We start from the raw sequence: 23472 nt of genomic DNA, 5'->3' as shown, positions 1-23472 counted from the left end.
CTTAAAGACATGCGGCGGCGATGCCAGTTTCAAAACTCATAATCAAACACGCCTGAAGGCTGGATGGGTCAACCTGGCAATCTTTTGAGGCAATAATGTCAAGTGGCAGGGAGAAAAGGAGAAACAGAGGGGGAGGGGGGGGTCTGAAAACAGGATAAACTTTACTGTTTGGTTTTAAAGATTAAATTCAATTTAAAAAATGCATGATGCAAAATTGCTTATCTTTTCTTGTGCCTCAAAATGTTGCAGGTAAACATCACAGCCTTGAGGAAAATATGACAAATCCATGCCCTATTCTGCTGCAAAGGAAGTGCTTTAGTACCCATGTTAGGGCTAAGTGGGTACAGTCGGCCATAGAAATAGGATGAGTAGATTTACAGTGCTGCAATGAGATATACAGTATATTATACATTGGTTCATGAGTGAGGCTTATGCTCTTAGATGTAAGCTGGCTCTCTGTTTCTTTGCCTTGTTATGTTTTCCTGCAGATTTCTCGTGAATAAGTGACAGTTTGTTGGATAAACTTGCAGAAGGTCTGAACTGCAGTAATAATAATAATGATAATGATAATAATAATAATATTGCCTCTAGGTTATCAAGTTCAAGGAAAGTGTGGAAAAACTGCAGGTAAAACAATTTGAAGCAGCCGTTTCTTCCAAAGGCCGCTGGTTCAGTCTTCATGTAGTGCATTTTCTTTTTAAGCGCTGGGACATTTGCCTCTTTTGAAATGTTAAAAGAACCTCAGTCGCCACAAATGCAATCCCACCCCTCCCACCCCTTCCCAAGCCCTTCCCAAGCCCAACCCCCCACCCAAACCACTTCCCAAAATAACTTCATACAAACTTCACAACAATTCACCGTCAAGACGAAGGTCACACAAAATTTCTGTCGTTATGTCCATCCACAAAAACCAAAAACAGCAAACGTCAACATCCGCTCATTGTCTCATGCTCATGTGATGTTAGCATGATCATACACACATTCTCTCTCTATCACACACACACTCTCTCTCTCTCTCTCTCTGTGTCACACACTCACATGCACACAGGTACAGTCTGTACACATACAAACACGTTCCCAGGGGATTAAAGACGGGCAGCACTCGCAGCAGTCAGGTCAGGTGTTCTGTTTCTATTGCATCACATCCTTCTGTTGCCAAACAGTTACACAGCTTGTTTAAGTGTTGTCATTTTAACGGTATTTTGAGGACTAAAAGCAAAGGAGGGTTTGGGAAGTTAATGAGAGAATGGGTGAAACTTCGTTAGTGTATATCCAGGAGGGGTCGTGGTGGTCAGAGGGTCCACAGTCAGTCGTGGATGACGATGGGGCCTCGCATCCTCAGGCTGGGGTGAGGGTGCGGAGGAGCGAGGACCAGCCCCTGCGGGGGGCCCTGGGAGACCCTGCGCAAGGTGATCTGCTCGCAGGGCTGCCGGCAAGCGTGCCTCAGCTGGGAGCGGGACAGCAGCCGTCTGGCCCTCCTGAAAGGCATGGAGACAAGACGGGACATAAGTGCAGAAGAAGATACACTGATGTAAGGCTAATATAAAAAACATAAATAAATAAAAAACTTCAAATGAGTCTGGATTGAAAGTTCAGTCTTGACTTTGGAAACACTAATTAGTAATAATGTGGTTTGCCCAGTTACTATATCCAAGTCAAGGATTTTTGAGCCAGCATGGATGAGGAAAATACAATTAAATGAAAACTGGTCATTATCATGCAGTGAGAAAGATCTGTGGTGGGTGAGGTTATTTTTCAAATCATTCAGATGGTTAATTTGTGATGTGATGTTTATACTAATTTTTCTCATATTTCCTACATTTCCCAGACTGCTTTGCTGAGTTCTCCTGCCTCATCCTAGATATCCTCTGCTCTGGAGTTTTCTACCACTGCGTAAGATGGTAAAATTGAATCGACTTTATCGAATTTATTTTTCTTCTTTTGGCCACCAGGGGGAGCAGAACAAGCTGTAAACGCGACACCGACATGTTAAATTTATACTACGCAGGATTTCCTCAATAAACAATGTAACAATGTATAGACTCACACAGAAATAATTCTTCTCAATTGGCACATGTTTTATTATTATCTCATTCTTTTGCTGCATTTAGGATGGTTATGGGTTTCTAAAGAAAGACAGTTGACTGTTCGCTATTTGCCAGCCCGGGAATGAGACCCAACCATAAACTGTCTTCCTGACAACCGACAAATCCAGCATAATATGCCTCTAAGCATTAGTAGCCAGAGATTCAAGACAGCACCTTTATTTTTCAGCAGCCTTACAGCAGCTAAGTCTGCTTGTTTGAAAAGGCCTACATAACTTCTGGCTACCTTTCATTACTGCAGCCACCTAAGGGTTTTGTCATGTGTTCTCTTAGTCTTAAAGCAGGTTGACAATGACACATTCTACCTGTTTGGTTGTGAAAAAATGTTTTGACTGATTCTGTTGTTCTTAATGTCACCTTCCCCTTTCTGTTCTCTGAGTCCTGCACGCATAACAAGCTTAACGCGAGCTGTAACGTCTAAAGCCTCACCAGCAACGACCGAAAAAACTAATAAAGAGAGAAATTTAATGTCAGCAGAAAAGTTCAGCTTAAGGGCACCAGGCTGACGCTCCAGCACTCTGAAAGTAATTAGAAACGACCACTTTTTCTCATTTCAAGAGGATTCACTAAAGTGAGAGTACGAAATGTATTGAGCATCAGTAATAGAGTTTCTAATATCTGTTATGAGGTAAGAGAGAGGTGCAGCTCTGCAGGATTTTCAGGCTTACAAAGGAGCTCAGCGTTAATTTCCAGACAGCGGTGGGCTTTGTGCGGGGACAGGAAGTCTCACATGACAGCCCACAGCGACCAGCAGCACTAAAGCCAAGACCGTGGGGGGCACACTCACTGATGTTGCACCCAGCACTAATGCAATTCATTCGGAGACATTTGCAAGATCCATAACCACAATGTTTGAGTGGTCGATCATGCTTCCTGCCCTATCGGCAGCACCGAGGATGTTTCTCCGGTACTGTGCACCGGAAAACACATCCGTTACCTCCAGATCCCTGCTGTTGATAACATGAGCCGTATAGAGCACTCATGATGTCTCTGTGCAAATTATACCGCCTGCATCCGAGTACAGCAGATGTGTCTGCATCTGCACAGGCACAACGAGCACAACGAATCCCGGGCACAGCAGTGCTGTCGGAGAGCACGATTTAAACCGGAGGAGAACATGACAGATTCGGCCCTGGTGGCTTATCATCCAACGCTTTGCTGTTTGTCTGCTCAGCTGGCCGCAGGGAGGAGCCGAGCAAACATGTAAATCCACACTCAAACATGTCAAACTGTCTCATTTACATTTCCGTTCAGCTGTCAGTCTCATTGTGTTTCCTAACGGTCCTCAAGTGTTTTCTGGAACTGGATAATCCGGTACTACAATGAAAAAACGGCTCCATCACATGTAAACTGTCCTGCATTAAAAAAAAAAAATGTGATATTAAAAAATTACAAGTTTATGTAGGTAAGAATTTGCTACAGAAATGTAGCAATTTGTGAACTTTTCTCTAATCTTTTTTTTCATAAAATATTGGATTTTATAATATAATATTGGAAACCATCTGAGAAATTCATGTTTCATGTTAGAACTTCATTGTAGTTCACAAAATAACTACAGCAGTTAAATATATGTAATGGAATAGAAAGTACTTTTTTTCCTGACATACAGTGCAGTAGAAGTACACAGTAGCTTTCAATGGAAATGCACTAAACATTGAGTAAACTGTGGATGCACATCCACATGTGACAAATAAAGAATTCTGATTCTGATTCTGATAAATGTATTCAGCTACTTTCCACTAATGATAAGGAACCTGAGTGTTTAAAGTAGGCTTGTCAATGCACTTTCTCTGTTAAAATGTATCTTTGCACTGCATATTCATAAAGTATTTTTTCGGCCATGCTAACTGATTCTATGGATGGCAACGTAGCTGAAATATTGCAGCAACTTTAAGATGGTTGCCTTGACATTTTCTACAAATAACCGCGGTTCCCTCAGGATGAATCCCGTAGACAGAAAGGATGAATCGTGACGACTTTGTTGATCTCCGGACTTCCCGAAAAGGGTCACAGGCAGGTGAAAGCTGCCAGTTATCCAGTAAAATATCTCAGCATCTAGCAGAAAGATTTCCATTTTGTGCAGACCTTCACGACTCCCAGAGGATGAATCTTAATAACTAACTTGATGCTCTGACTTTTCATTTAGTGCTATCAGTCGGCTGACATTTTCGGTCCACAGTGAAAGGTCTCGACAATTATTGGGTGGATTGTCATAAAATTAAGGACAGACTTTCATTGTCCTCCCTCAGGATTATGGCGGTATTATGTTAATGTGTTGATCCCTGCCTTCTCTTTATATCCTTGTGCTTCTCTCTGTGTTTGTTTGTCTCGCCTCCGTGAATGGGTGAGGGTGATCTCTCACGCTTTCTCTCTGCTCTGGGACACACCGCCTTCTTCATCACACCCAGAGACCGAAAGAGTGGAATAAGAAGACAGAGAAGAGGGGGAGAAAATGAAAACTTCCAGTCGTTTCTCACAGCGGATCTATTAATGTATGACTTGTCTCCATAAGGAGAGCGAATGACAGTAAAATATCACGAAGGGGTGCAGCGTTCAGGGCGAAGCCGTCGCCCTCAAAGACAAACCTACAGCCATCATGATGTCGGTGCTAAGTGAGTGATCCATACGAGTGCAGCCATGGTTAATGTGGTAATGATATTTCCACTCAAGGCCCAGCGGTGCCTGGCTCCTCGCTGGCCCATCTGCACCAGTTAGCTGCTCTAATTTTAGCCCCGACGGTCGGAGGGCGGCTGTGAGGGCTGGGTGCCATGGCTCATTTAGACACAGACTTAATGGAAGAACATCTTTCTCACTCACATACAGACATGCAAACATTGACTCATTATGTGCATACGAGCGCGCAGGAGAGTGTCAGTCTGTGTGATAAAAATAAAAAGGAGCTGATTTTTATTTTTTAGATGCAAAACATAAATGCAGTGTTTATTCAACAGTGTATTTACTCGCGGCTATAACAAAGTGGGTCCTGATGGTCGGTGTTTTTAAAGAGAAACGGGCCGTGAATGGGAGCAATATGCAGTTTGTGCTGCAGTCTTAAGCAAGTAAAAACAAATCAATACCCGCCTCTGTTAGGGAAGCAGAATATTGGAAGATGATGCAGCGTTACATTTTATGAAGAGCTGTTTATGGAGGAGCTAATCAATTTTAGTTAATTCCCATTCGTTCAGCATCATCTGAGTGCATCATCAAATCTTTATGCCCACAATTTCGTTAGGTTCAGTCTGAGTCTCGGAAGAGTCTGAAAGCTTTGGTAGAAACTCCGTCAGGGTTTACTCTACGTTCATCATCTTTTTTTAAGCGTGTTAGCATGCTAACGTGTGCTAATTAGCACTAAGCACAAACTCCAACTGTGGAAAGTGATGGGGAAGTTATTAGCTTTGCAGATACTAAGTCATAAAACGAAGAATTGCACAGATTTAAATGTTGCCTGCTGCTGATGGAAAGTTAAGGATCACCCAAGCTGCTTCAACCTTTTCTCAATTCAGTCCTCACCAAATTTCATGGCAATTCAGTAATTGTAGAAACACTTTGATAAAACTCAAAAAATGTCAACCTAATACTGGTAATGGACAAAAACATCAGCTCTATAAGTTATTAAGCTTCATCCTGCAATGGGAACCACGATTGTCTGTACAAGTTTTGACAGCAATCCAACTTTGCTAGTTTTTATGATATCTGACTGACCAACATTTCTCTCATTTGATGCAAGTAGCTAAATTCTAGACAGCTTTGAATAAAAGCTTGCTAAACTGGCAGGGAGGCAAAGTAAAAACAAACAAACAAAAAATTGAACACTGTGAAAACCAAAACTCAGCCTAAAAAAAACAGGGTGTAAATTTTGAAATACTGAGGTCGTCAAAGTCAGTTCAACACAACCATTTATACCATTTTTCATGTTTTACGTGTGGTTAGGCCTTCAGCTGTAATAGAAGTGACCATTCCCAGGGAACAAATGATGTTTCAATCTTTATATCAGGATCTAATGAGCCCCATCACTCATACTGATTTAAAGTGTGTGAATTTGGACACGTGTGTATTGTGTTATATCTGTTTGTGTGTGCACTACACAACTGTCTTATCACCAAAGGACAAGAACAACTCAATAACTAAACTAAACTAAATGTTCTTTAAATGTTCTTCCCTGTCAGGTGCTTTCCTTCACACACACACACACAGTCAGCCAATCAGAGGTCAGAAAAGGGTCACCTTTGCTTACCTGGTCTCCCGGGTGACAAGGAAGAAGCTGTCATCAGGGGCATCGATCCAGTTGGGGCGTCTCTTGCGGATCATCACTCCACCCCGGGTGTTTCCACTGCTGCTGTTCCGGCCATTATGCTGCAACAAAAAAATCAATTAGATATCATTTTATTACCATAAGCAGTGATGCAGTTATACAGGATTTGTTTATTGTTAATTTATTGTTAAGAAACTTACCAGGAGGGGTCCGCCTGTTGTGCCAGGGTTCTCTGCAAAAACAAAAGAAAGATGCAAAGAGTACATAAGGGAATTTGTCACTTGTGAACAGTATCGAAAAGTTTATTACTTATCCTAGTTACAAGTGGTACAACAAATGACTGTGTTTCAATTTCAGTAAAAATAGGGAAGTTACCAATAAAAAACAAAGTGTCAGACTGAAGTTGAATCATCCAAATTATCCAAATGACCCCCATCTGCTGATTCGTTTTCATTAGAATTAGTTGTCATTCTCTCCAACGAGCTAGTTTAGATAAGAAATGGCAGAAAAGGTTATCAACTCCAGGTGTACTTCCACTAATTTGATTTTAAGGCAAGCAAAAGGAAGATAACAACATTATATATCAACAATGTTTGGTCCCCAAGGTTCATTCTCATCAGAAGTAACTCATTTAAAAACAAGACGGGATGCATTTTCAAATTTTTTTGGGGGGGGTTCAACAGGTGTAATTCAAGTAATGACTTTCTGCTTCTGGGCAGCATTAAGTTAAGCAATAACAGTCTTATTGAACTGCAAGTCATAATAACTTTTGAGAATTCAGCTTTGTTTTTTAAAGAAATGTGTGTCTGTGTGTATGCGTGCGTGTGCACCTGAGCGCCTGTCCGGCTCAGCCCTGCTGTGGTGATGGTAGCTGCGTTTTCCCAGCATGCCGTGGGGGCCGTGCGGGAGGGAGGAGAGGAGGCGTCGAGGGGGAGGCGTCTGCAGGCCCGGGGTGCGGTGGGAGCGAGGAGCGTGGGCTGCTGGACGGGACTCTGGAGGAGACACCACACCACCTGAGTAATTTCCACTCATGTTTCTTTGAGTTGTTCAGTACAGTGGAGCAGAAAGAGTTTCATTAAGGTCACATTTTACTCCTTTTCGTGTGTTGATTTACCTAGAAACTGAAGAACACTGGTCAGAGTGCTCCTCTGGGCGGCTCTGGTTTTGGGTAGGCGAGTCCCCTGCCCTTCCGACACCCTTAACATGTCTAAACCAAACACACACACACACATACATACATACATTTACCAACCAGTGCAGAGTCTCTCGGACTGCATGATCCCTTTATCTGCTGAGGTACTGACTGACCAAGAATGCTAAATACTGTTTTACACAGAATTATATATAAAATCTGTCCCACTGGCAAAAGACAACCTGAGTTTAATCTGAACAAGCCTAAATGAAATGCAGATCTTCAACACAGGGTGCAAATGCAGTCAGTGCAAGTGAGCAAATCACTTAAGGGCAGTAATGTGGTGACTGACCGAGTGGTGACTCACAGAGATGGCATATCCACTAAAGACAAAAAAAAAAATCTGTCCCACATGCACATACAGAGATGTAAGTACAAGCTCACATGCACACTCACAAATTAAAAAAGAAAGGCATACCATAAACACACACAATAAAATCTTAAGATATTATGGCAGCAGACACTGCAGGCTGAGTCCATGCTGGGGGCAGGGTGGGAGGCGTGCCTCTATGGTTCCTCTGAGTGTGGTGGAGTTGATGGACAGACAACACGGGACACATGAAGCACAAAGACTCGGAAGAGATGCTTTCAGGTGTGACTTTATTTGAGGTCTACTCTCACATTCACACAGTGATGAAAGAAACGAGCAAAAAGAGGTAGAAGGTGAGATGAGAATATTGCAACCGCTGTTAGAAAATGAAGGACGAGGACTCAAAGTGGAGGGGAGAAATGGCTCTGAATGGCATATCTTGTCTGCATGATTTACAAAAGGCAACATGATGAATTCATATGAATATTGCATGATCTGAACACAGGAGGGGAAGAGGGGCACCATCCAACAGGACATGGTCCAGCTGATGACTGCAGCCAGCAGCAAAGAGGTCAAGAGCAGCTAATTATTCTGTACCAAACAAATAGGGGCCTTCGGCTTCAACCTCCCTTTTTTCCCCCTCCAAGTTTCATCAGTCTAAGACTCATCATCGACCGAAAACAAAATTCATTTTGTCTAATACACTCACAACAACACACGTGATTAACAGTGTGAAAACTGTGTGTGCAAAAAAGAACAAAACCGTGATGGCAAACGCACTTAAGCTGAGGTTCAGTATTTACAAAAAAACATTCGCGGCTGAGACAGCTGATTCAGCTGTGACAGCGTGGTGGGCACGGCCTGTGCAAGGGGAGCTGTGCAAAATAGAGCTTCTCTTAGTAAAATACATTTTCCCTACTTCTTACTTCGGCAAATAGACTAGGCTTGGACTAGAATATGAGTTCTACTGGGTCCCATTACAGTCTACTTGTTAATAGCAGGAGCAAAATCAGTTGTGTGTAGGTGTGCTCGTGTAGTGTAGTCCTGTTTAACCAGTAAGTCTGTGTGTGTGTGTGTGTAATTTCAACAATGGCTTTCAGTTCACAGTGACTAAGAACCAAAACAGACAAAAGAATTTAAAAGATAAAAATAAAAACACGATGAAAAGATGATCAAAACTCATAGTTATGAGGACAGGCAGTCTTTATTGGAAACAGGGGGTGGAGGAATACAAAAACCAAAAATAATAATAATAACAGTAATAATAAAAACAGAAAGAGAGACAGACAGGGGAGGGGGGCAGAGATGGGGATTGATGGTGGGGCACTCGGGGTGAGGAAGGATGGTGTGTTTGATTGTGTTTGTGTGTGTGTGTGTGTGTGTGTGTGTGTCTGCATATGATGCGTCTTGTCTGCAGGTGCGTGTGCCCATGAGGCAGAAGTTAGGAGGAATTGAAAGAGCTCTTACACTCTGCCTTTATGGCCCCACAGTTAATGGGGACAAAGGGCCGGCGCGCAGCACGGCGCAGCCTGATGATGTCACGGCACATGTGCCGGGCCAGCTTGGTGAGGCGGGTGGCCTGCAGCAGGAAAGCCTGCTTGGTCTTCATGGAGGACTTGGGGCTGCCGCTGTTTCGCATCGGCACCATATGGTTGGACTGGCGAGGACCATGACTCCGTGAGCGAGGCTCCTGGGAGGGAAAGAGGGATGGAGACGAGGCACTGAATACAAGTGAACCAACAACAGGTGATAAAAACTGCTTTTAAAGAAAAAGTTATTTTCATTTTGAGCCCCTCCCCCTTTAAAGAAAAGGAAAATGCTTTACTGCTCTATAATCTGTAAGACATGGGGTTAAGGTGACTCTAAAACACCTGGATCGGATTTCTTTTGACCACCCTTCTGCCCCACCACATTCCTTTCTTTTTACATCTGTAATGTCTGAATGAGCTTACGTTGCTTGCTGGACTGGGGGAGGTCCTCTCCTCTGGACCCTCCGCCCTGCTTGGCATCTTCAGGCCGCCGTACTTCTTCCAGTACATCCAGCAGGAAACGCACAGGCGGCACTGCATGTTTGGAGGCCCCCATGAGTACCACTGGGCCGACTGCATGGCTGTTCATGTACGAAACGCATTGATGAAGGTTAGAAGCACTGTTGGAGGAAGCTGGCCCAAAGAGACTCAGGATATTCATCGTTCTTCTACATGTCATCATTCCTCCAAATGATCTGATCAAGGGCCATTCATCAAATCACAAATGTCAATGCATGCCCACTATTGACTAATGATATTGGCGCTGTTAGTGGCTTCAACATCTGTCGAAACTCTGCGCTTACAAATGTCTTGCTGGGCAGGATACAAGAAAATGTGAGTATGTAGTAGGGTTAGGTACAGTTTGGATTTTGTTGATAGCATCTAATTTCAGCAAGAAATTAAAGCAGAAATCAGTGACTTCATTTCTGCTTTGTGGGGTTGCAAGGCTACGTGTGTTTGCCCCTAACAGTTTGGTACAGAAGGTTCAGTTCAGTACCCTATGACTCAAACAATTACTAAAATAACATTGTTTTGGCAGTGCACCAGTACTTGTGAGTCAGCTGCAGCAACCACTTAGTCAAATATTAAATATTTTGAGGGGTTGGACTATTGGTCAGACAAAGCAAGTTTCCAGGACATCCACTTGAGAAACTGTGAGGTATTATTTTCTGACAATTTAAAATTTAATCATCTGGACTGTGAGCTTGCTCTCTGCTCTGGTAGCACAGTACACCAAGAACCCAGTGAAGGGGAGATACTGATGGATTAGTAACAGCTGTCAAGATCAATAAACAAATGAGCAGTGATGGTGAAAAGGAAATCAAAGCAGCCCTTCCAGAGTTGGAAGAGTCCAAAAGTTTAAAAGAATCCCTTCTGCTGGCTAACACTGCATTTGTTTCCCCGTTCATTTCTAACTGACCCATGCTCACTGCCCCTGCAATTCATAAATCACACACTCAATCTCACATACACACAAGCAAAACTCACTATAGCAACTCTCGCAGGCTCTTCCCCCGCCTGCTGCATGGTAGGCCCCGGGGCCCGCTCCATTCACAGTCGCCATCTTGCCATTCGTCATTGAGATCTGGTTGGGGTTGGGCTTGTTACTGTCAGAGAGAAGAAAAGGAAGAGCTTTAACTTCTGAGAGAGAGAGAGATTCAAGACTGACTGCAGCTGTCTTGTGCAGTGCTTTAAATTAAAACATATTAATTATGCATAAAACAATGATCACTGTGCAGTACTGTAATGATATCAACGTCTATAAAAGTGGAAGGAAGTGACTTACTATGTGGGGATATAAACCTGCTTCAGTTTGCTCTCTGCCTCTGCTGCCTTCAGTCTCTTCTGCTCGGAGAGGAAGACAGTGGTTCGATCGATAAATAACAAAAGAGAGCAAGAATCGTCTTTGAAAGATAAAATGAAAAATCCTTTGCTGTGAATGCGGTTCATATTCATGTTATAAAAGTGACCTCTTCCCTCTGAGCTGCATCCCCCTAACTTATCCATATTAATTTTGATTATTTTACAGTTTGCTAAGGATTTCATGCACTCGAAATTCATTCGAAAGTCTCTTGAATAAGTGCACTCCAAAAGTTTTACACATTTGAAAGTCAGCTTATTTGTAAGAAAACCTGCATTACAAATGTGGAGGTGCATCGATTCAAAGACAAGGATGTCTAACAATGAAAGTGGGAACTGTGGGATCACACATTTTAAAAGTCTGGATAAGACTACAGACTAAAATTCAAGATTAATCACCTTCTGTGGCATCGATTGTAAATTGTTTTGAAAAGCCTGAATTCGTCTCACCTGTTGCACATATCTGTCTGTGGTCTTCCACATGTAGTAGTACTCTATGATACTAGTCAGAGACTTCCATGGCAACTTCACGAGAGGAAAGAATGAAGAGGTGTGGAGGGAGGGGTGGGGGAAAGAGAGACACAGAGAGCAAATTAATGCTATTAAAATCTCATGTTCTTGCCATCTGGGTGCGAAGGCCTTCATGGATATTCATGAGTGAGAGGCATCGTGACCAAAAACATTGAAAGCTACTGGCTTTGCTTGGTTTAGAGCCCCCAGACGAAAACACACACCCTCACACAGACACACACAGTGATTCACGCATTTAATAAGTATTCATGAGCACCTGGTGCCACTGCATACACCCATGTCCTGCCTTTATTGCACAGAAGAAGTAGATGGTGGGAAGGAAAGTTCAACAGAATCAAATAGTCATCCCCTGTAGACCTGAAAGGCAGCTGTTAAACTTGATCATTTTGTGCCTCACAGAACAATGTGTGGGGTCGGCTTGAATTTATGCAGACTATGATTGATTCCCTATTGTGTCAAGTTTTTTCACTGAAGAAGTACCAAGACATCCACAGAAACGTCTCAAATCACATCTGCGGCATAATCAAACTTCTCTGCTGTCCATTAGTATGTCACGTTTCAAAAAAATACTCCTAAACACACAACACACAAGCAGAGCTGCTTTTAACTGATATACATGAACATACAGACAAACAGCTGTGAAGTGAATTATGCTGGAGGAGTGATACGAAAACGTTTTACCGTTATTCCCCCAACATGAAGCCTTGTGAGCACATTTTAACATACAAATTCAAGCTGACTGCAGCTGCAGTTCTCCACTGAGACAGAAACAACCAAGTATGAACAGCCACATTTAAAGCCTACAAAAAATAAGCATATTGTGGTAAAATAATGGGGAATAGTAGCTGAATCTCATGTTTTTCTAACTCAAAAAAGACATGGACTCAGTGCTAAGGTACTTTTAAAACAAGATACTGAACTCCTCTACTGAGAACAAATTGGGTAGAGAAAGGTAGCATGTTTTTCTGGTTCTTCTCGTCTCACCTTCTAATGATGATCATTATTGTGAGGGTTTTGAAGTACAGAGGAAAAGGATTAGCCACATTTAGGGCTGACTGAGCTATCTGTAACTCACATAGCATCCTGTTATCATGGTTGGCTAATGCTAAATGATAATGTTAAATATAATGTTAGAAACACACCCAAACAGCAAATACAAAAGACTTAAAATGGCTAACACCGATCGTTTGCATCCGGCATCCTGTATTATTCAAACCACCAAAGGCAGTTTGCTGTCTCAGATGACTGACATCCCAGTAATCCTGACTGACATGATGCTAGACAAGCCAGAATGCCACTTCTAAACACACACTTACAAAGTCTTGTCGGATGTCGTTGAAGTCTTTTCCATATTTCTCTAACGCCTCCTCGAACATGGCAGCTTCCGAGGCGCTCCACTCCTCCATCTCATCCCTGCAGAGCACTGGGCCGCCCGCTGGGACCAGAACACTCAGTGCACTGGACAGGTCGTAATTATGACGATGCAGCGTGTCCATCGCATGGAACTGCAACAAGTGGACAGAGAAGGTGGGGGGGTGATAATCAATAATTAAAGTCACGTTCAGGTACTGCGGGGGTGTGTAAGTGTGTGTGTGTGTGTGTGTCCAGCGCACCAATGTGATATCTCGTGAGGCTGCAGCTGCACTCATGTGTAAGCTTGGCTGTCTAACTGAACTGCTGCAGTCCAACGCTCGAGCAAAGGTCCCAACCGCCCTGAAATAGAGAACAACAAGCACATAAACAACCAAACTGGAAAAATACATAAGTGAATGAATAATGTACCACTTCATTTCAGCATAATTATACATCTTTGTCAGACAGGTTATTTGTATTTTTGCCAATTGGTTTTTATAAAGGAATAAACAAACATTGAAAGCTTCCAGTAATGGGGAACAAGAAAATGAGTAATTGAGCAGATTATGGTTCAAACACAATAATTTATTGTTTGGAATATTTGCACGGATTTAAACATAAGTCTTTGTATTATTCATTTTTAATGTAATTCTCATCCATTTTTTAATAAAAAGAACAAAATATGGAAATACCGAACCTTACTTATTGCTTAAAACAACAACTGAATTTATAACTTTTGCATCCTCAAAAAGATGAAAATAACTGGCGACGAGTAACATGTCACAGCAGTGAAGGTTCTAGGACTTTAATACAAACTGTTCAACCTGTTAAGCGAGTTGAAATAGACAGAGACTGAGAGAATCAAGTTCATAACACACTGCTAAATGAAACGGTTTATTTGGTCAGGATGTTGTCGGTCTAGAGGTCATGGGCAGAAGGTCTTACCGTGCCACCACTAGGAATTGGTCTATCTGTTTGTTGGTGAGTGGGCACTCTGGATCCCACAGCTTCTCTTCTAACTTGGACTGGTCCCTGTCATCTGCCTCGCCTGAAGGACACACAGAAACAACAGCTTACACTCAGCAAGGGAGCTTGAAAACAGTCCAAAGATGAAGAAACTGAATAATAATTTGGTTATTTGCTAGATTTTGTAGTTGTGATAATCAACCCATTTGACTGTGTATAAATTTTTCTGGTTGAGCTAAACTCTGCACACTATTTGCTAATCTCTGAAAATGTCCACATACTTCATAATGGTAGTGGATAGAAAAGAGCAGGGCTGTCCATTTTGGCAATGATTTTTTATCCAAATGAATGCTTTTAGTCCGCACGTTCCAAAATTACAACCCAGGGAGGTACAATCGACTTAATGCACCATTAATACTTGACCCTCATATGAAAGACTGACGTAAACTCTCCAGCTGCGTGTGTCAAAGAGGTTTATTGAGTCAACCACCAACCATTCTTTCTTCCTGTCAAGTGTGGACAATCTATAAACAACGAGTGTCAATCATGTGCTTTAACACCAAACCACTAACAGATTACTTTAATGAACTTCAACAAGGAAAAAAAGCTGCTATTATCTCCATTATTAGAGCAAAGCCTACATATTTTCCAAAGAATGACTGCCTTTCTCTGCCGTAACCCTTTGAGACCAGTCACACACACAGACACACGCACGCACACTTGCACGCCCGCATGGTGTGGATCAGAAGGCTAGGGATGAAAACGGTTTTTCATAGATCTAAAACAACGAAACTTGTACGTCTAATTAATTAAGTCACATATTGAGTAAAGCATGTGCATTTAGGACTGACCCTCTTGTAGCATCTCAGGTACGTCTGCCTGAAAGCGCGGTCCCACCCTGATCTCTCCTTTGTCGGCAAGAAGGGTCTTCTGCGTGGGGTCGTACACCAGTGAGTAGAAGAACGTATCCTGAAGAGAACACAACACCAGTCAGCTTACATATTTCAATTTAATGACAATGTCAAACTCTGTTTCCTCTCTACCATACAGCTGAACCTAAAACTTGAATTTTTGGCGAATCTTCCGGTATTCTCTGTGCAAATTCAACTCTAATGACTTTAAGATTTCAAAGATATTTTGCTCCTAAACCCGGGCTAGAGTCAGCTGTGGCTCTAACCCTATTATGGTTTCAGCTCCGCAGTTGTGAGGATTTGACTTTTCGGGTCTTATGAGATAAAACACTCAATAGTTTCAGTGACCTGTTAGTTGGACGGCAACCTGACACCATCATCTTGGCCGTATAAAATTCTATAACATATTTCATTGTTATTTTTTCCCCTAAGTTTTATGGAGCAAATGATAAATGAAGATAATAGTGAGCTGATTGAGAGTGAATGTAATCCCTTGTTAGAGACTGCACAGTGTGCAACAAGGAAATCCTGTAAAAGATGACAAATAAAGTCAAAATCAGTTCCTTTTCCTTGACTCACCTCTTTGTCAAGGTATGAAAGAACAGCTTCAGTCTCATTCAATAACGCAACACTGCACTTCCCCCTAATAAGGAGAAAAGGAGGGAAAAAGCACTATGAAAAACAAAGACACAGGAAGTGAGCGGCGCTCGATTTGTCTGCTCATGGCTGGATGAGTGACTGTCCAAGAGCACTGCCTGCGGATCATGACGTATGCAAGTCTTTGCACAGTACCTGATGTGTGTCGCAGGCAGACTCTCATACTGTCGGGAGAGAAAGAGCTCTCTGTGGCGAAGCTGGTGTTTCTGTTTTTCTGTTAGTTCTGTCTCTGTCGGGTTCTCCTTCTCTTCTTCCAACTCCTCTGCAAAAGGCACACACAGCAGAAAATCACATCAGGAAACACAGAAATGATGTGAGAAATGGTACCCAGGTGTCACAGAGACAAGTTCAGGAAAAATGACACAAGAAACACGACACCGGCTTAATCACGACTGATCAATCACAGACCAGCAGACTATCAAAGTCACAAATGGTTTCAGCCTAATTCAACCATTTATCTCTAAGGTTTCATCCAAGAGCACTTACTGATATTTCATAACAGCACTGCCTTCAGATGTAAAACAACACGCTGGTGAAAATGACTCTCTCTGGCTTTGCAATCACAAATTATTGCTGCCATCCATTAAGGACACCCAAGCTATTAAGCTCAGGACGAGAACTAGAAATGTAACTTTAAGAACAGAGTTCATCCATAACTCTGAGTCAGCACATAATGCCAGACAGCAGATAAACATTTTAAATTACAGTTACACAGTGCAGGTATATAAATAAATATCATCTGCCGTTGGCAACTGCCTATTAGTCCACCAGTTGTTTTCATGAGCTAGTAGTGGCACTAGTACAGCACTGTGATTGGCCAGCTGTGCAGAGATGACAAAGGAGTCAGGGTTTGAACTTATCTCTCTCTAGATATCTTTGTTCCCCCCAATTTTTGACACATTTATTTGTCATTTTTCATGTTAAGATGTATTGAATAAATACACGGCCTGATTACCGTCTGACCTCGAACGGGTGTGAGGGAAGGGGTTTCAGATGCTGTACGACCCTTCAGCAAGCACTTCAGTTCAACTGAACAGTGTCTCTGGTTAGTTCACAATTTTTAAAAACCTTGCATTACGTTCAGATTTTAGTGCAACATAATCTCTTTACTGCAGCTTTCACTATCCAACACATAGCAGTGCTACTGCTTTTAAATGAGCTCTTCTATGATTCATCAGAGCTGCAAGTGCTGTTTTAAGACAGCTAATGGAATCTTTTTGAGTGGAGATGGCCTTACACTGATCCTTTTTTGTTGTTGTTCTTGCAGCCGTTCACACTGAAAGCTTCTTTTCACTGACAAACCACTGGAAGGCAACTACAGGAAGCGTACCTCTTATTTTCACTGAGGTTAGCGTCTGGCTGCTAATTTATAGGTCTTCACAGCAAGATGCAGACATTTTTCAAGACTTTGAGTATTGTATGCATTCCAAAAGGGCAATGTAGGAATGGAAAAAGAAGAAACAGCTACAGGCTCTCTTGAGTTATGCTTTGAATACCAAAAACATAATTCTATTTACCTCTATTGTGTTGAAGAGGCAGCAGCAATTTTAGTAGCAAATACTTTAAAGGCTCAAAAGAATCTGCATGGCTGGATAACTATGAGGGAAGGTTGGAAATGTGAAATGTTTGGGATTTGGATCTGTTAGCTCTCCTACAGAGTAACTCTTCAGCCCTCTGCTGTTGTCTGAGCTTAGGCTGCAATGATGAAAATCAGCATGACAGGCAAACTGGATGTAGATTTTGCAAACAGGGATCCAGAATAACTGAATTTTCTCCCCCCGTAATTTAGAAGTAAGCATTCAGATAAGCACACTGAAATATTTGTAGCTCAACTTGTTAATCAGTAGTTTGGTAATAACAGACATTTCAGATTTGACTCCTACAAACTCTGCACATTATGTTTTATTTCTGTAAACTGGCCGTCTTTCTGTTTTCCCCTGAACTAATCTGAGCCATTAATTGTGTGAATTCTTTTTTTTTTTTTTTTTTTTTTAAAGTGTGGTAGGTAGTGTTAAATTTTATTATTGTTTCTGTCTCTTCTGCTGACCAGCTGGTAGACGACCGACTTTAAATAGTTTGTGGAATTGGCACTGCACTGTGGTGCAATGGATGCATATGTTCCCACAAGCTGTATGGTGTATATTTTAGTGTTTATGGTTGCTTTGTGTTTACAGAGTCCAGACAGATAAGCAAAACTGGTTTTCACAGACAGTCTGACTGCACAAAGAGAATAGCATTTAGGCACACAATAGTCATGTCTTTCCTTTCACTGCTGAGTGTCAATCATGTAATCTTCTAAAGCATGACTCCTCATCTCAATCGTCCTATTCCAAAGTTGTGGGTTTGCTTTGGCAAAAGCGAGTTTTTTTTTTCCAGAAAGTAATCCATAATTTGTTTTATTCTGACAAAAAATAAAGTGAAACATAGCTGAAAACAGGTAGAAGCCTTCCCACACAGAACAGGTGTTGTTGTGCTAACACCACCTTTCTTTCCTTCCTTCTCCTCACACAGTCACACTCTTGTTTCCCCCCCTCTCAATAATAGGTAATTGAGAAATAAAAGTGATATATAGATACTGATAGCACAAGACAGCCTATCTATGTCGCTAAATGGTAGCATTCTGGAGCAGTGGTTGAAGTGAGAGAAAAAAAGATAATGAAAGTAAATGTCGTGAGAAGGACATGCTACATAGCTGGAAATGCCTGCCTGTCTGACTGACATTCAGCAGAAAGCTCAAAATGACAGTTTCCCTCACTGAGGATGGCTGAAAATACAAATGTACTTAGAAACCAAACAGTCTGAGTGGTGCTGTAATGTCCATTTTATACAGCTGCAGATTTTTTTCTGCCAATCCTTTTCTCAGCTCATCAATTAATTTCTTTGATCTAGAAAGAATGTCAGAGAACTGCAAAAAATATACACGCATGTATACACACATATAAAAAAAAGATATCATCATTTGGTTTGTCTGACCAGCAGTCAAAAACATAAGTTTACGGCAGAGAAAACCAAATGTGCTGCATTTTTACCTAAAAATGAGTCAGTAATTCAAATTGCTGCCTAATACCCATTGATAGTCGAATTGATTTATTGCTTCAGCTCTGCGTCTCAGTTTAGTGTATATTCACATACAGATACTGAATAAACTGTTTTGTCTTTGCTTGACTGGAACAGAAACTTTAATTCACATGTAACGGCTGAACAGGAGGTTAGAAGTTTGAATGTGCGCCAGGAGTTACTACTCACTTGCATGTTTGTCTGCGAGCTGGATGAGGCTATGGGAGATATCTCTCCTTCTGTAGAAACAAACCACCTTGGCCTCCACATTCCCACTGGCCGTCTGAAACAGAAAGAGTACAGGCACTCAGGTTGACTGAAAGAGGTGGCAACACCTCCCTTCACAAGCCTCTAATTTCCCAAGAGACCTGGCTCCTTTGTGCGCTCATCAAGCTATGTTGCTATGACAGGCTGACCAGGGCAGCAATAGCGCTTTTGATCATATGATTGATGGACTGTCTCACTGTATAATTAGGCCGACAGGCTTAAAGACTCAACTACTATTACATGCTGTGACTGATGGAGAGAAAATGGTTGTGGGGGTACGAGGTTTAAGAAAACTGCTCCCAACTTCTGCTGCTTTTCTAAGGAGACTGCAGTAAGAGATGTTTAAATGTCAGTGTTCACCTGAAGAATATGAATAAAGTAAGAGAAACACCTTATGATAAACTCCATTAAAATGCAACACACCTTTAAGCTTCAACCTCTAAAAACAAAACAAAGCATTCTCTTCTCAGCCTCAACATAAAGGTCAAATATCAAATATGATGTAAGTTGACTGCTTTACATTGCATCATGCTGCCAGGAGCGGATATTATTTTGTCCAAACCTTTAATCTTTTACAATAACCACAGTGTCTCCTGTCTTTATTTTATAATGTGTATATTTTATAATGTATAATGTATGTTTTTTTCAGGCTCATACTGGATAGTAAGGATGTCCACGAGTATTACTGACTAGTCGATTAAACATTACTATCCTCACCAGTTGGCATGAGAAATTCTAGTCAATTGTTAAATTAATTATTATTATTGTTCTATTAATGTACATTTAGGAGCAAATTCTAGAGCTAAGTGTATGTAGGACGCCACAGTTGGTCCTGTAGGTGTCACCGTTGTGCTTTGGGTCACTGCCATTATAGGTAGAACGTTCACCCAGGGAACAGATGCTGCAGGACGGAGGAACGCAAAATTTTTCTGACCGCTATGCTAGACGATTGCTACACTGTTATATCGGTGAAATGTTTGGATGTATGGAGATTTGTGGACAATGGCTATGGATTCTTGTAGCTAATGATGATGAAAAACATTACTGGTGATCAATTAATATTCCATCAAAGAAGCAAAAGTCAGAGTCTGTTATTTGCTTTGCTATTTGCGGTGCAATTATTGGCCTCTCTCTGTAGTCCCACAGTGCCTGTAAGTTTAGGCTTAGCTGCTACAATACACATTTAAATTACATATTGACATAATTTGCACTGAAATGATGCATCTTAACAGTCAGATGCTGCATTATAAGAAACACCTGTTATTCAGCAAGATTTTATTGAATAACGTGATTCACGATTTCAAATGGTTCTTATTCTCTGAGTGCTTCCTTACTTTTGGTCTAATCCACCAATATGATAATAATACGCATTTACGTGAGCATCTTAATTCAAATGCAACTAAGGAAAAGCTTTTCTCATTTGCCTGTTAAAGATGCTTGTGTGGTATTCTAAACAAATTCCATACTTGTTTTGGTCAGCAACTTTACAAATGAACAAAAGCTGGTATAAACTGATCTTACATCCAAAGATGTCTGCCACTCCGGAAATGTTCCTAACAATAATCTTCTGTGCCTACACAAACACTTTGACAGCTGTGTCTTGTGACGGAAATGATAGTTAGGAGGCCGTGGAGCATCTGTCAGGCACCATCGTATTACAAAAACTTTTTCGTCATAAAATGCAAACACATAGGAGTATGGCGAGGGGGATGGGACAGTAACAGCGAGGAATCTTAGTTATTCACCCTCAGGAAAAAAGGAATAAACACACAAAAATGACATGCAAATACCTCATTACCTTGTTGAGTTCTTCTATCCGGCGGATCAGGTAAGGATTACTGGAGGAGTTTTCAAAGAATACGTAATCTGCAACAGAAAAACAGATACCAGTCATTTCACTGCATCAGATCACTGTAATGCTGCATTAGCCTATGTGGCCAAGCAGAAACAGCACGTTCAGCGGCCACTTTATTAGGTACACTCGTAAAATCGAACCAGAAGCTCAGTAATAAATTGCACCTTTACAAAAGATAATGTTGTTAGGCTTTGACTGACACTGTCAAAGAGACTCATTTCACTGCTCTTTGCTTATCATCAAACTTGCAGTGATGTTGAACTAAAAGGTGCATCATACCGCAATGTGTTTCTGTTTACAGTGCAGTAAAGCACCACCACTAATTGACCACAATAATAAGAATAGCCCATAGTTAAATTAACCTCTCACTGACAGCGTCAAATTAAACTTAGCATTATAATGTTCCTAAATGTAAAATTTCTATCACTGAATAGCATAGGTGTATCTAATAAGATGCACAGGGAAGGTGTGTGTGCATCTACATAAGTGTATTGCAACCACCGCCCCATTCTCAACTCATTAAAAACTAAGTTGAGGAAAGGGAAACTGGCTGATTAAAATTAAATATACCATCAAGCAACTAATGGTTCACTGTTACAGTGGAGCCAACACTAAATTGTAATTTGATAAAATGTGAAGAAAGTCACGACAATCAGCCACTGTAACATCGAGAGAGGATAAAATGGGTACTTGTAATGAGTAGGCATCAGAGAGAATATCAAAGAAGTCAAGGCAAAGGCAATTATATGTGCAGTGAAAGGTGTTCACAGCCTGTGAGACAGTTACCACACTGTTGAGGACAGGGACATGTTTCTTAAGTCATAATTTTCCACTGCTCATCAACAGAATCAGCACAAACATGACTTAACCTAGCATCAAGTGACAGAAATCCAGACTGATTCAGCTCCTCCTGGACAGAATATACAGTAACTTTGGAAAACCTAAGTCTGTAGAAAATACTGCCTTCAAGTGCTGTCTGAATTACTATGCTCCAGAAACAAACAATTCAGTAAATAGGTCAGAATTGTCAAGGCATGACATTCAGTTGCATTTTCCTATGTCCATATAAATATTACTGTTTGCCACTGGATTTATCATATGTTTATGTCCATATTTGTTTTGCTGTATTTAATAATAATAATAACCTTTAATATTTTGTAAAATAATGTAATTAATTAATTTAATCTCTAACGTTTAAATTGTTCTTTTTAAAGGAGGAAGCATCTTTAAAGCTTTCAGAAATATTAATTTCATGACAGCTCAAATTCTTTCACAAACAACTTCAGCGTACCAACAAGTTTTAAGTCACAAAAGTTGGAGTGTACAAAAAGCACCTGAAGGCAGCAGGGGGACTGCGGCTGAGGTGACCATAGAGACAACAAGCTGACATATACTGTATCGAAAATCATTACGCCAGTGTTATCACCTGGGCAAAGATGCTTACCGTTTGTGACATGCCAAGCACTTGTGCCATTTTGGCGTACATTTGAAGACCGAGGACGTGTGAATAGAGGTGTAACCCTATCCAACCTGACGCAACGACGCCATGAATCGAGATGAACTCTAATTTGATCGTGAATTCCAGTAGACTGCTAACAAGCTAGCTAGCCAGTGAAGCCAATTTGTTTGGTAATTACTTGCGCTTGTGGTGATAGTTGGTAAACAACGAGGCAATACCCGATGTCTAATGTTACCAAAACTATTGGATGCACATCTCAAATACTGTAAAACGAGCGCCACAGCTGCAATAATGGTAATCAGCGAAGCCATTGCTGGTGCTAACGTTAGCTAAATAAGGACTCGCACTAATGGCTGCATGCCAGAAGAGGCAAATACAAAGGCAGCCTCACACAGCCCGTGGTAATGTTTTAACAACCTTTTAAACACATGTCTAGTCGAGAGCTACCACGGCGTATCAGTCTCGCGTATCCCTGGTCAAACTATCCGAAAACCAAAGCCCAATAAAGGTGGCGACAATTGAAAAATGTTTACATTGTAAGCTAGCTATTTAGCAAGCTGACGGCTAGCTGCTGTGGCCGCGACAAGACGCGAGGCCTGACCCATTTTGAATCCCAAATATTTAGAAATTCTCACCTTCCTCCTCCAACTTAATGCATCTCTGTTGGTGTAGCTCAGCCGTACCTCACTCTTAGATACAAACCATCTACAACAACACTACATAATGCCCAGTGAATGCATAACCGGAGGGGCTACTGTTTGATTAAAAGATCCACATTGACATACATACCTCCGACCCGGTACATGTTGGCCGCCATTTCTGCCCTCCCGGAGTGTTAACGTAAACCATAAACTAAGTAGAATCGAATAAATTAATAAAAACAATAAAACTCCGTTTCTTAAAAAGCGTAAGGTGCGATAAATTATGATCGTCGAGACTCCGGATGTGTGCCCAATCGGGTGGTTTTTTTGTCAAATCAACCCCCCCCCTCCTCCAAGGATTCACTGTTCTCTTTACAATACAGTGAACTCACGGCAGCCAAAAGAAGTCGGAGCAACCCGAAAAACCACTGACTGGTGACGTTGAGAGGGGTCCGCGCACGCGCAAAAGCGAGCACGGACATTCACACCAACGCACACAAACACTACGGCTTAAAACTCATAGTGTA

General features: G+C 41.5%; 1 protein-coding gene across 1 annotated transcript; it reads right to left on the bottom strand.

The window, feature by feature from the left end:
- Nucleotides 1–871: 871 nt before the first annotated feature.
- Nucleotides 872–23397, bottom strand: mta3 (metastasis associated 1 family, member 3). Its single transcript, XM_046377148.1, has 19 exons — nucleotides 23094–23397; nucleotides 20789–20856; nucleotides 18913–19006; nucleotides 15802–15928; nucleotides 15589–15652; nucleotides 14950–15067; nucleotides 14078–14180; nucleotides 13393–13492; nucleotides 13096–13284; nucleotides 11699–11773; nucleotides 11175–11233; nucleotides 10877–10995; nucleotides 9812–9969; nucleotides 9327–9549; nucleotides 7472–7564; nucleotides 7188–7349; nucleotides 6558–6589; nucleotides 6340–6458; nucleotides 872–1478 (listed from the first exon to the last, which is right to left on the bottom strand). The coding sequence occupies exons 1-19, from the start codon at nucleotides 23119–23121 to the stop codon at nucleotides 1307–1309; spliced, it is 2103 nt and encodes a 700-aa protein (XP_046233104.1). The 5' UTR covers nucleotides 23122–23397; the 3' UTR covers nucleotides 872–1306.
- Nucleotides 23398–23472: the final 75 nt, after the last annotated feature.

This window comes from Scatophagus argus, chromosome 21 (genome assembly GCF_020382885.2).
Source record: "Scatophagus argus isolate fScaArg1 chromosome 21, fScaArg1.pri, whole genome shotgun sequence".
NCBI classification, from domain to species: Eukaryota; Metazoa; Chordata; class Actinopteri; family Scatophagidae; genus Scatophagus; species Scatophagus argus.
The sequence above is the reverse complement of the archived record's forward strand: the minus strand, read 5'-3'. Positions and strand labels throughout refer to the sequence as shown.

Coding starts and splice junctions, on each gene's coding strand:
- mta3 (XM_046377148.1), bottom strand. CDS start 23,121: ATGGCGGCCAACATGTACCGGGTCGGAG. Junction 9,970..10,876: donor AGCCTGCGAGAGTTGCTATA/GTGAGTTTTGCT, acceptor GTACATGAACAG/CCATGCAGTCGGCCCAGTGG. Junction 6,459..6,557: donor CAACAGGCGGACCCCTCCTG/GTAAGTTTCTTA, acceptor TTTTTGTTGCAG/CATAATGGCCGGAACAGCAG.